Source organism: Synchiropus splendidus, chromosome 1 (genome assembly GCF_027744825.2).
Source record: "Synchiropus splendidus isolate RoL2022-P1 chromosome 1, RoL_Sspl_1.0, whole genome shotgun sequence".
Taxonomy (NCBI): Eukaryota; Metazoa; Chordata; class Actinopteri; order Syngnathiformes; family Callionymidae; genus Synchiropus; species Synchiropus splendidus.
The window spans coordinates 60,364,904-60,377,124 of record NC_071334.1 but is presented as its reverse complement, the minus strand read 5'-3'; the positions used below and the strand labels follow the sequence as shown (position 1 = coordinate 60,377,124).

Genomic DNA, 12,221 nt, shown 5'->3' with positions numbered 1-12,221 from the left:
ACTCACAATAAGGTTGTGTAGCACAACTCTATTTATCTCTGCTATGGGAATAAATATTTATTGGATGGAAATCCTGCCCACAGTTTAATTGAGTTCATCCAATGAGTCTGTTTTTGAGTGCTCAGTTGCCTGAGGCAAAAATCTCACCCTCCTGTGCAGTGCTTCCCGGAATGAGGTGCAGCTCTCCAGGTCTGGTCAGATCTGCCGCCGAAACCCGGGTTGTTGCACAGACGTCGCACTGACTAGAACAGCAAGACACACACACAACAAATCACCACCCCGCTTGGGTGTCAACCAACTATTGAACCCTTGGTCTGCTCAGAATTAGTGAAATATCTAGGATTTTTGGGATTTACTGCTACGAGGATGCACCATCCCCTGGAAAAAATATTAGAAAAAGGAATGGTTCCCATAATGCAATGGCGGCTAATGGTGCATGTTAGACTAAAGGCTTTATGTTCAATTATTTTATTTGTCTGGTGTTTAGAGCCTCTGCCTCACTACGCTCTCTCTCTTTTCAGTTAATGGCTTTTTACTTCTAACAGAGTCTTTTCTCTTGATTTGCAAGATCACGCTCCCCAGGGAGACGAGACCGAAGAGAGTTGTCGTCTGAGAGGAGACGCGGCGAGCGGGATCGGGAACGCCGTTACCAAAGACGCAGCTCAAGCCGACCGAGACGTTCCAGGTCCAGGTGAACTGCCATGAACACACAAGTGACGTTATTGCGTTTCTTTGAAGGTCGGTTTTGCCTTCCGAATCTGTGTCTTCTCATGCTAAAAGGTTCATTTAATATTCAGCATTGTGCTGTCAAACAACCAGACAAGATACAGTGACCCAAATAACTGAGACGGATAGACTTGCTTCAGTAATTACGTGACTCTTGTTGGTTATTGTTGATTCATTCTTTCTTCCAAATTATTTATTTTGTTTGATATCACTGCAAAATTTTGTAAATAATATGATATTAATTCTTCTATTCATTCATCAGGAAAACGATTTTCACAATTGCCACTGAAAGTAACCAAAATGATTAGTATTCAGTGTGTTGAGAGGACTGGTCGCCTTCCTATTGTCATGTAGATGCTCTGCTGTTTCACTGGCGAATCTTAAATCTTCTGCTAACAGCTGCCACAGCAAACTATTTCCTGATGGGTAGCTGACTGGGGAAATTGCTGCTTCACTTCTGATTGAATATTCTTTAAGTGATGGATTACACTGCAATGAGCTCCCTGACACCGTCTGAGCTGCCTGAACTCAGGAGCCCATTATTGGACAGCCTGATTTGGCTCCAATATGATGTGGACACACAGATAATAGGGTGTTTAGAAAAACATAGTTACTCTGCAGGTGAGTTACGCAGAGCGAGATTAAACAGATTTGCATTCTGGTGCTGCATATGTGTTCTTTCTTTGAGGGTGGTGGAGTTGTTAGAATTGGGTTGATTAGAAAGAGTAGTTACTTATTTATACTTGATTTACAAACTAAAATATCAATGGTAACACACATCAACTGAAAAATCAATAGAGCCACGACTTAAATAGTTGATGTTATTTGTGTACTAGATTTGTTTGAGAGACACAATAGATTGCTGTTTAACATGCAAACAAAATCAGCTATTTTAAGTGCCTTCAAAAATAAGACAGCGGAACCACTTAGTTGTTGCTGAGCTGGAGATTGAAGCCTTACTTTTCCCAAGGGAACTTGCCAAAGGCTTTATTCATATATTCTATTGAGTTCTAGCTACGCAATTATTCTTTTTCCTATTTTATACAACAATTTGTTTAAAGGGGGCATATTCTGCTGATATAAGTGTTCTTAAATATGCCACACTCTTCCTGCAACAGTTTCCTTTAGCATAAAACTCTTTGTATTTTGAAATTGGATATGAACATAAGCCCCACCCAGTGAACAACAATGATTTTAGCATGAGGAGAAAAGCCTACTGTGCTGTGACTGGCCTAGAGTTGAGGGTTGGTTGTACCTACTAACACTCCACTCTGCCATCACAAACACCAACCACATGAGGTATGTTCAATAAAAACTTTCAACAGTAACACTCCATACCATTCATTGTTGGAAGCATTTCATTCATAGAACAATGTGTTCCCACAGAGGACTGATGATGTCACCGCAGCATTTGGTAGCACAACAAACCGATAAGACTGAAGGCAGACTTATGCCACGTCTCCTTCATTTTTTTCCCCTCACCCACAATTTTGCACGATCACCTTTCAGGGTAGTGAACTCCATTAGTCTGAGGAGTAAGGACAAGTGGATATTTCCCCATAAAATCAACCCTCAAAATATAGTGAAGTTGCATGTGGACTGAAAACATAGTGGAAGATGAAATTGCCCTACATGACTTTGCCTTTGCAAGTTATTTCGCTCGTGCTAACATTAACGTTAAAGTGCCAGCTACTTAGTGAGCATAATGTCAAAGCATTTAAACAACTCAACACACCTGAAACAGACTGCGAGACAAAAGTAAATGGTGGATATGTCTTCAGTTCTCTGCATTTCTTCTTTTCCAAAGCGAAAGTCCTCAAAGGGCTGGGTGCAAGTTTTTGTTGGGATGTTGAGGAAGACTCCACCATCTGAAATGTGTGCATTACCTCATATAAGTTATGGATCATTTTATTTTTTGAACTTTAAGAGCCAACACTTACGGACTTTCCTTAGGGGGATTTGCCTTCAACTAAATGTACTTGCATGAATTTAAAGTAGTTGAATCCACAGCTGTCGGCACTTTTCCTCCTGAATTGTGCTATGTCAAACCCACCATTTTAAACCTTTTGCTTTGCCCTTATAGGTCTCCAGCAGAAAAAAGGAAGAGCTCTGTGCCGTCCTCAGGGAAGAGTCAAAAGGCACGTTCATCTATCTCACCTAACTCCTCTCCCAGCAGAGTGTCACGGTCAGTTAGTCCGACATCCAGCCTGACGCTCTCGCGGTAAGTCTCCTCAAAACGGTTTTTCATCCCTTCATTGATTACTTCCCTGGCACAAGGGGCATAAAAAAGACAAACTTAAGCAGTTAAGCATTAAATGATCTTGTCGATGACAAAGAATCCATCGATCTTTTGGTAGTAACAGTCTTGTTCATGTACTGTATGGCCATTTTAAAATTTTTGCAGCTGAGTTCTAGTGATTGATTTTCAACAATAGTATATTACCAGTATTGTGATGTTGTCTCAATGTGATAAATGAGCTCTGAAATAAGAAGGGCATTTGCTGTTTCATTGTGGACTTGAAGACAAGAGTGTGGAAAAGTGCGTGTGGGTGAGGTTGCCGTTCTCTTCCCATCTCCATGATAGCTAAAGTCACCCGGGTGATTCATCTGTGCGGCTAATGTCTTTATGTAGCTAATGGAAAGGTAGAAAGTGAATGGTAATATTAATTGCCAAATTAAAAATTGCATCGATTGAAGAAAGTTCCCTTCCAGGTCAGCGGCTGATATTGGAATAAAAACATTTTCATTAGATAAATGTACGGGTTTGGCTGACAGCTCATCTGAGGCTTGTTTTCATTATCTATATGAGAAGTGAGGTGATTATTGACCCCAAATGTCTCGGTCAAAGTGAGTGAAATGACAGACTGAATATGAGAAAAATTATATTCAATTGCTTCTTTTTCAACTTTGCTTTTTAATATATTCAATACTTGTGCTGCTGGTCAATGGTCATGGTCTATAACTGGCTTGATTTCATTTATCCTCAATGTAATTTTTGTATATTTTCAGATGGAAATATATTCATTTCACTTTTGTAGATATTCTTCTTAAAAGACTTTCAAGATGTACCTTAAGTACCAGTTTGATCAATCCTTGCTTGAGTTGGGGTGTTTGATGTATGTGCTTCTCTGAAAATTCTCACATCAAAACTAAAATTGCATTCAGATTCTGCTGCGATAATATGATAGTGTTGTTGTTCCTTTATAGATTCCCGCCTCCACAAGGATTGTTAAACTACAAAACAGTATGAGCATGAGAAACTTGACAAACATAGACAAAAGATTCTCAAAATAGCTTCACTGTCCATAATCCAGCGGCTACCTGTGTTTGATCCGCCGATATTATGCACATATCTCCAAGACGGCATGCTAGTTTGAAAACACACTGCCGGTACAGTGAAATGAAGTGGAAGTGTCCTCTTTTCTACTAAGCAACTTTTCTCACTTTCTTAAACTTCTCAGAATCCTTGCTTGTTTATAATTACATTATGTTCACTATATATATATATATATATATATATATATATATATATATATATATATATAATAAAAATGTGCTCTATATTAGGTTTCAAAATCCAGATTTTCAGCTCATGCAAATAGAGAAATGATGAAAGCCTGAGATCTTATGAAAGATTTTGCCATTTTATTTTCCAATTTGCTCTCTGGCCTTTTCTGTCTCTCTTGTACTTTACTGGCGTCGTGGTCCTTTTTGAATATGTTTTGGTTTCCTTTTCTTTCCTTGTCTCTCATTGTTTTGTTTTTTTTTCTCTCATCAGGGGAGTCTCTCAGGAGAAGGAAGAGGCAGTGTCTTCTGCCATAGTGTCTTCGGTTCAGTCCAAAATAACAGAGGTATTGTTCTTCAACTTCATACGTATCATTTTTCTACTGAACTATTCAGCCGTAGCTGTCAAGAACTGAGGTTTGTGGGTTTGAGACAGGTTCACGCACATGCATTTTAGTGTGTTCACTGACATGAACATTAGTTGAACACATTTTCATCAGTTGTGCGAGTGAGTAATTTACTAGATTTGAACAGATCTGTTTTTGTGTCTTTTTGTTGTTGAACATCAGCCAGCAGTATTTGCGAATGAAAACATGTCCATGGCCAGTGTATGAGAGCCATCATGGTTTTGTTATTTTCTGAATTTACGGATGCAGTTGTTGACATGTAGCTAAGCCCAAATGAACTAATGTAGCGGATGATTTGAATGGCTGCTAAAAACTTGAGGCAATGCTATACTGTGTAAAAGCAAGTTCATCGGCCCCCACAGTCCTCTCAGTCACCGCTCAAACACTGTCCCATGGTAAGGACTGGTTAATGGTTCTCTAGTTGTTTGTGGAAACTTCAGAGATGAAGTGTTTGATTTGTCCACCACAGCTGAGATATGCTTGAACAATGTGTGTCCATTTTCAAACGTGTCTTTCTTGTAGACATCTCCCTGGAGCAATAATCACAGCAGTGGATAGGTTTTGTGTGCAGTATTCTGACAGTGGTGTGTGTGTGTGTGTGTGATGCAGCGGTAATAAATCAAACGCTTCTGCTCCTTCATTTATTCAGCATTGGTACTGGAAGCGAAGGTTATGAACTTGTGATCAGATGGTGTGTCGATTGGAGGCAATGATGGATTATGGCTTTTATATCGCCGTAGTGGCCCAGGATCAGGCTGTGAGCGTTGTTGGCTTGGACACATGATCTGCATCCCTGTGTCTCCCCGATAGGAGTAGTTTGGGGACCACAAATAATGGGCTGCAGGGCTCAATGTGCCTTGTCTCTCAACAACACATCGTAGTACAACTCTACTGTCCTAGATCTTCACTTGAGCTTCAGTCACAGATCACACCTGATAGTCGTCGCCACCCTGCCTTCACTCTCCTCCCCGACCCCTGTCTCTCTGAATGATCACAACGCTTGAACTGTTAATGTTGGCTCCCTCGTCTTCACTCTTCCTCCCGCCTCCCTCTCAGTCTCACACTCTTGCTCCTCAGGACGCTGAAAGTGATTGAGGCTGACTTAAAGTGAAGTTAAAATGATGTTTGTTCTGCTGCTCATTTTAGCATAAGAGCAGGCTCTAAAAGGTATCCCAGCGAGCAGGACAAACACATTATTCACCATAACCTCACACACAACTCACCCACACCGTCAAATAAATTCCAACCTTGGTACACACACTCACACTCTACTTCTCCCTGTTTAAAATTGCAACGTCCCATTCATGGTTGCCATCAGGCTGCTTTCAGATGGCATAATCAAATGCAAGTGCACACACGATGACTAGAAGAAAAACACATCCTCTGATTTGCCAAAAGCTATAAATTGGATTGATGGAATCGCGGCGACATGTGTAAAGGGATTTTAAAAATGTCTTCCATTTTTCCTTGTCTTGTGCTTTCGATGTCGGAGCTCCCTTGTGTTGGGAAATGAACAAATGGCCTCCATAGAGCCATCAGGGTTAATGTGGGTGAAAGACAGAATGTGTCTCTGAACCTTTTCGCTGGTGTTTATTGACCAGATGTAGCGGTGATACAAAAGCATTCATCTTGGATCTGTTGACACTAACAGAAAAACAAACCAAATGGCTCGGCCCATCTTGAATCTTGATGATCTGCACCAGGCGGCTGATAAAAACACGGCACTGCAGCAAGCGCAGACGCTCCGCAGCGAACTCTTTTAACCCCATCTGTGATGTTAGACAAACACATCTTGAATAATCTGGCTCATCATCGTCTGCCTAATCGCTTTCACTTCCCCTGGAGGCAGCAGAGTCGCCATTATTCACACTCCGCCTTGGATTCTCAAGCAGCAGTCTCATCGTCTTCTTGGCTTGTTTTGTTTCCTTGTTTTTCATTATTAATTCAGAGCACCATTTTTGATGAGCGCTTGGATGGCCGGCTGCAGATATTGATTCATCAATTCACTTTTTTTTTATTATTCTCTCACTGCATTACCAAAGTGGTTGTGCCTTCCAAGCCATGAAGATAATGGCTGAGGCACTACCATCACAGAACATACTGTCCTTTACATCTTTACATCCGAGGCTTTTCCTACGTTCTAAATCACAGCCGAAGCCTCATGCTCATGGCTGGTTCAATGCTTTTAGAAGGCACTGGCTTGCATGACAATCCGATGACTGACACCTGGACAGGGACTGATGGTGGCACTTTTCAGACTCGCTGACAGAGTCTGTGTTGATAATGCATTTGGGTGAAATGCTATGCAAAACTGTGACATCGCTTGAATGATTTTTCTGTGCGTGAGTGAAACAGAAGATCCCAGATAAGTGATTGTTCGTAAATGGTCTTCATTTGGCACATTGTCCTCTATAAAGTAACTGTGTTCAGTCACAGTCTGACTCCTGCTCTGGAAGACGAGATTAGGATCCAATCCCAGGTTGTCACTGGGTAATGCAAAAGGTAACTAAATGTATAGATTGTAGTTTGGTGACAGACGACACCTGACAATAAAGCACAAAAAACTGACCCTTTTTTTCCATTCGTAATCGAATATTCAAAATAAACACTTTGTCTATATTTTTATCGAGTCAACATGAACCAAATGGCCGCCTTGCTCAAGACATTCTTTTTGACAGTGAAAGAACGATGAGGACATGCAAAAATGGACCATGCGACCTGCTTACGTCTTCACGTTCCAGGTTCATGTGATCACAAATATCCATCGCCGACGCGAGGGAGGCAGCTTGAACAAACCTGTTCATTCATTTAAAGCTAAATATCTAAACAGTGACTCAAGTGTCCCCTTGGCAAGGCATTTGTCGGGCAGGAGAGCTGATGCTGTTCATGTGTGAAGATGCTCTCAGTCTCCCTGTTTTAGTATGTGGCACAATCAGCACCCGTACCACTGAATTGACGCCTTCAGAAAATGACTTTGCTAAGACATTAGCTTGCAGCTTAACACAGGGGCAGTTATAGGATGATGTAGGCAGTGCAGTACGTAAAGGATCACGTGACCCTTTGCAGGTGAATGAACTTTGGTGACAGTTCTAATGGAATTATTAGGACTGTGTGCAATGGTATCAGTGAAACTGATCATTACGTGAAGGTGCCATATACTGTAGGTTCTTGATAACTCTTTCGAGCACCCCCATCCCACAGACGGATCACAGTGTCTAGATCCATCTCCATAGCTGATCACTCTGTTGACACTCACTGTTAGTTATCACTAAACTGAAGAGGAAGCAACAAACATCTGGGGGAACTGAGGAACCCTCTCTTGTTCTCACTCACCGCCTCGCAGGCCTGCAATGTTTTAGTTTCTCACATGCATAAGTTTGGCAGTCGGTGTGCCTCTGTTGTTTGAGAGAACATACATTGCCACACGCAGGGCTCGCACAGGAACTGCATCATTTGCAACTTGAGTTGTGTCCGCACCGCACCGGTCACACTCAACTTTCTTGGTCATTCCCATCTCCATGAAAGTTAGCCAGCTTGCCATTCTTGCACTGTTGAATCTGTTACACAGCGAGTCCCAGAGTGCTGCACTGTTCAATGACTCCCGTTCTCCGTCATCAAACTCCCGCTGCTGCTGATGGAAACCTCAGTGTTCTGGGAGTTGTCTTTTGAACAATGTTGTCCACCCAGACAGAGCTCAGAAATCGTTTTTTTGGTCTGGAGTCGTAGACCAAAGCGCAGGGAGCGCTCTCCCAGGACCAGGTGCTGCTCTCCCGGCGGGCTCAGGTCCCAGGTTGCTTGTGTTCACATCTTGGACTTTTCCACATAACAGACTTTGTCAGGAGGCAGAGACCCTGGTGTAAACCCACCCGCCCCCTTCATCAGAAACTTGTCTGAGCACATCCAAATCATATTTCTGCACGTTCCCTCTCAGTCAGTGAAGCTCAAAACGGAGGTGATGATGAATTAGATATGGCAGCACTATCACTTTGTGATTACAGCTGCTAATTCCTTCTCCTCTGTCAGGGGAGGTTGGCAGCAGCGCATGTGTACAAATCAACATTAGGGATGTACATGGAAACATGGCACCTGCTCAACCACGTCAATATTCCATGAAGAAGGAAGCAGGCTGGGGTGGTAATACATTTCACACAACATGGTCCTTTCAATGAGGTTTCTGCAATTGGTTGTGTCTAGACATCCAAGTTTGAAAACCACGTACGGAGGTGGTCTCGAGTCAGTTCACAGGAGGATGTGTGGCGGTTTCAACCTGACACAAGAAAGATGACATGGAAATAAAGCTGCAAACGATGAAAGAAAAACAGAGGGTTTCTCACTTGGCTTGAAAACGAATAGTTTGCAAAACATTGCAAAAGTATGTCGGCCACAAAGTTTGTGCTTTGCCAACCTACGTTGTTTTGTATGTTTCAACATCCCATTAGCAAGTCCTGAAATATGTGTCTGAGCCACACACTGACTGCTGCCCACAGAGCGAACATAAACCACTGACGTATAACATCTGGAGGCAGCGTGGAACTGCATAACAGGGAAGTGATGCGCAGTGGGCCAAAGGAAGGGAGCAGCAAGTCTTATGCACATCAGGGTTCTGTTTGACTAATGATCAAATGGCTAGAATGTTTCAAAATTTTCACACCGGTACGTTGAAGGAAAACGCTTTTATTCGAGGCAGACGTTTCCAGTTGAGACTGTTATTCGTCTGTGGAATACTGCAGTGAATGTTTTCAGTGTTAACCTTCAATTAAAACTCAATGGAACTAAGATGCGGCACTGAAAGTTTGTTCCACTGTGCGTCCTCAGGACCTGATGGTCAAGGTACGAGCCATGCTGGCCAACTCCAAAGCCTTCCAGTCTTCCAAGTCATGAAAAAGCAACAACCTCCACCAGCTCTGCTGAAAGAAGACTCCATCTGCCTGTAGATGATCTGCTGCTCCTCAGCTCACGTGTCTGTGATCAGAGAGTGTGTAGCTTTCTGTGCCTGAAGATCACAGCAGAGCGGGAGACAGCAAACTCCGACCAAAACAGTTGAGATCATGTTTTGTTTGCCACCTAAACGCTTGTGAATCTCTCCTTCTATGAAGGCCTGCATGGTTTTGAGTTTCTCTCGTCCTTCATCCTCCAGCAGTTTCACTTTTACTCATCAAGATTCACTTACAACTTGGCTTTTTTTTTTTTTTTTTAGCTCCACTGAGTCTCTTTATGTTTGTAATGTAATTGAACAAATTTGTATTTGGAATTGTCAATAAAGTTTCATTTATGATTTGAATGTGTTTTTTTTTCTTTGGTTCTTTGCTGTTGTGGTGGGTTCATGATTCGTCACTCATCATCACAGACTCCGGTTAGGGTCGTGTTCCACCTGGGATACATTTAACCGAGACAGATGTGTTGGTCACATCAGTGGCAGGATTATTTGCCTATGCTTCATGTGAGCTCTCTCCTCACTTCACTCCCAAATATGCTCCGTCTGTAGCTTGGGGGCGGGGGAGGTTTCAAGTACGGTGCCATGAGTCGCAAAATATGGCAGGTTTTACTTAACAGCTGAAGGTAAAACCAATGCTGTTCTCATCTTACAGGATACAAGACTTGTCATTTCAAGCTGTGTAGTCGACTTGTGGGATGATGGTTCAAGTCATGTCTTGTGATGGGGCATCATAAAGCCTTTGGACACACTGTTGGTACTGCGTCACTGAATACTGACACCTGCTAGACATTAGAAATCCCTGCAGTCAGCCGACTTGACAGACTGAACTGACACTGACTTGATGACCTGCTGTCCACAATAATGTCATTTAAGTCTTGGCATTCATATGGCATTATTCCATACCTTTAAATAATGTGAACATGTATCATAATGTGAAAATGGAGTTTGTGGACAGTTTTTTTGTTTTAACATTTTCTAAATTAAGTCTGTTGCGTTTCTTGCAAGAAATAATGTGAATAGTGAAGTAAGAGCTACCTGAAATGAATTGGAACGGAACAAGTCAAGAATCTGAGACAAACTCGGTAAAACGAGGAGATTGAAATGGTCCCAGGCAACTTGCGTTTCCCCTGGAGCTGCTCCACAATGAAGTAAATAATAGACATTCACAATGAACCGCGAGGTTAGAGTGTTGCAGCAGTTGCATCTTGTTGACAGCTGCGCTTCCTTATAAACTTCACCGGAAACCAGAAAAGTTTTCAACCTTTGAACAGGCCTATAGTTTGTGAAACTAGATCTCCTGTCCCCAAAAGAACTGACGGTTGCCATGGGAAGGACTAGCACTAAGTGGCGTGTTTGGCGAGCCCGTCGGGTGACGGAGGATCGGGTCTGGCTCTGTCTCTCATCCGAGGAGATCACACGGCGTAATTGAAACATAAATGGAGGTGATATTTGCCACAGCCACGTTGAGGCCCTGTCCCAATTTCCCGGCGTGGTGAAATATCGCAGCCTCTCGCACTCCACATGACACACTTCATTTAATTTCCTCTTGTCACATTTAGCAGCTTCACCAAAGGTTTAATATCCAACTCAGTCGACTGCTGGAGTTGCCTGTGTGGAGGAGAGTGAGAGAGGAATTCAATAAAGCAGCCAAAGGTTTTCAGCAAGAAGTGCAGGCCATCGCCGCAGCCTAACTTCTGTGGACCTGTGTTTGGATGTATTCACCCTCCCGTCCGTTTTCTTTCACGCTAAGATGCTTGACCTGCTTCAACTTGGATGTTTATGTTTCTTTGTGCGTCGATCTTCTCATGACTGAAGATGCTGCATTAACCCAGACCAGAAGCAGCAGATCGTGATCCAAACCATTTAATGCTCCACTGTGAGCGGTTCCGATGCCATCTGAGCCTCGTGGTGTCAACGGCGTCGTCTGCAAAGAGCAGAGACGGGTTCTTCAGGTCACAATACCGAAAAGCTTCTCTGCCATGACTGCATCTACACTAAGTTGTGTAGAATACAACATTTCTGCCTGTTATAAATGACACAGCTTCAAAAATGATCAGTATAGACAGTATCCATTTACCTTTTTATGGTGTTAAACCCAAGGCCAGTGGGCAGAAACTGGGCGGCCAGGTCATTTCAATGGGCACATGAGGTAAAGCTAACCAGAGAGATGCTTTTATCGAAAGAGATTTGATATTTTTTCAATGGATGCATTTCCAAACACCAGACGCGTCTTTTGGAAAACTAAGATGTCACTCCACAATCGCTCTCCCTGAAAGTTCTGATGATCCGAGAAAGTAAAAAAATGCACGTTTTCCCTGTGCCTGTGGTTATCTCCAGGCACTCGGGTTTCCTCCCACAGCCCAAAAACATGCTCACTACGTTAATTGTACACTCTAAAATTGCCCCCGTGTGTGTGAATGGTGTGCGTGTGCCATGCGATGGACTGGCGACATGTCCAGGGTGTATTCCTGCGAGCATGGGCTCCAGCACTCCCCGCATCCCTGGCCAGGACTGGTTGACTGACAATGGAGGTATGTATGTACTGTACCCTATATTATGCTGAAGTTTCCCCCCTTTGGGAAATAATTTCTTCTGACCACGGACAAGACTCAGTTGAGGCGTTATAGAGAACATACTTCCTGTGTTTA

The 12,221-nt window shown here is 42.8% G+C and overlaps 1 protein-coding gene across 2 annotated transcripts in view; it reads left to right on the top strand.

Moving 5' to 3' along the window:
- Positions 1–9,912, top strand: part of sfswap (splicing factor SWAP) — a 33,792-nt gene extending 23,880 nt beyond the window's left edge. For both annotated transcript variants that reach the window (XM_053878250.1, XM_053878242.1), the window contains exons 17-20: positions 569–691; positions 2,810–2,947; positions 4,505–4,577; positions 9,453–9,912. In XM_053878250.1, the coding sequence (XP_053734225.1) occupies positions 569–691; positions 2,810–2,947; positions 4,505–4,577; positions 9,453–9,518 (400 nt within the window). In that variant the 3' untranslated portion in view covers positions 9,519–9,912. The remainder of the gene's footprint in view (positions 1–568; positions 692–2,809; positions 2,948–4,504; positions 4,578–9,452) is intronic.
- The last annotated feature ends 2,309 nt before the right edge of the window (positions 9,913–12,221 follow it).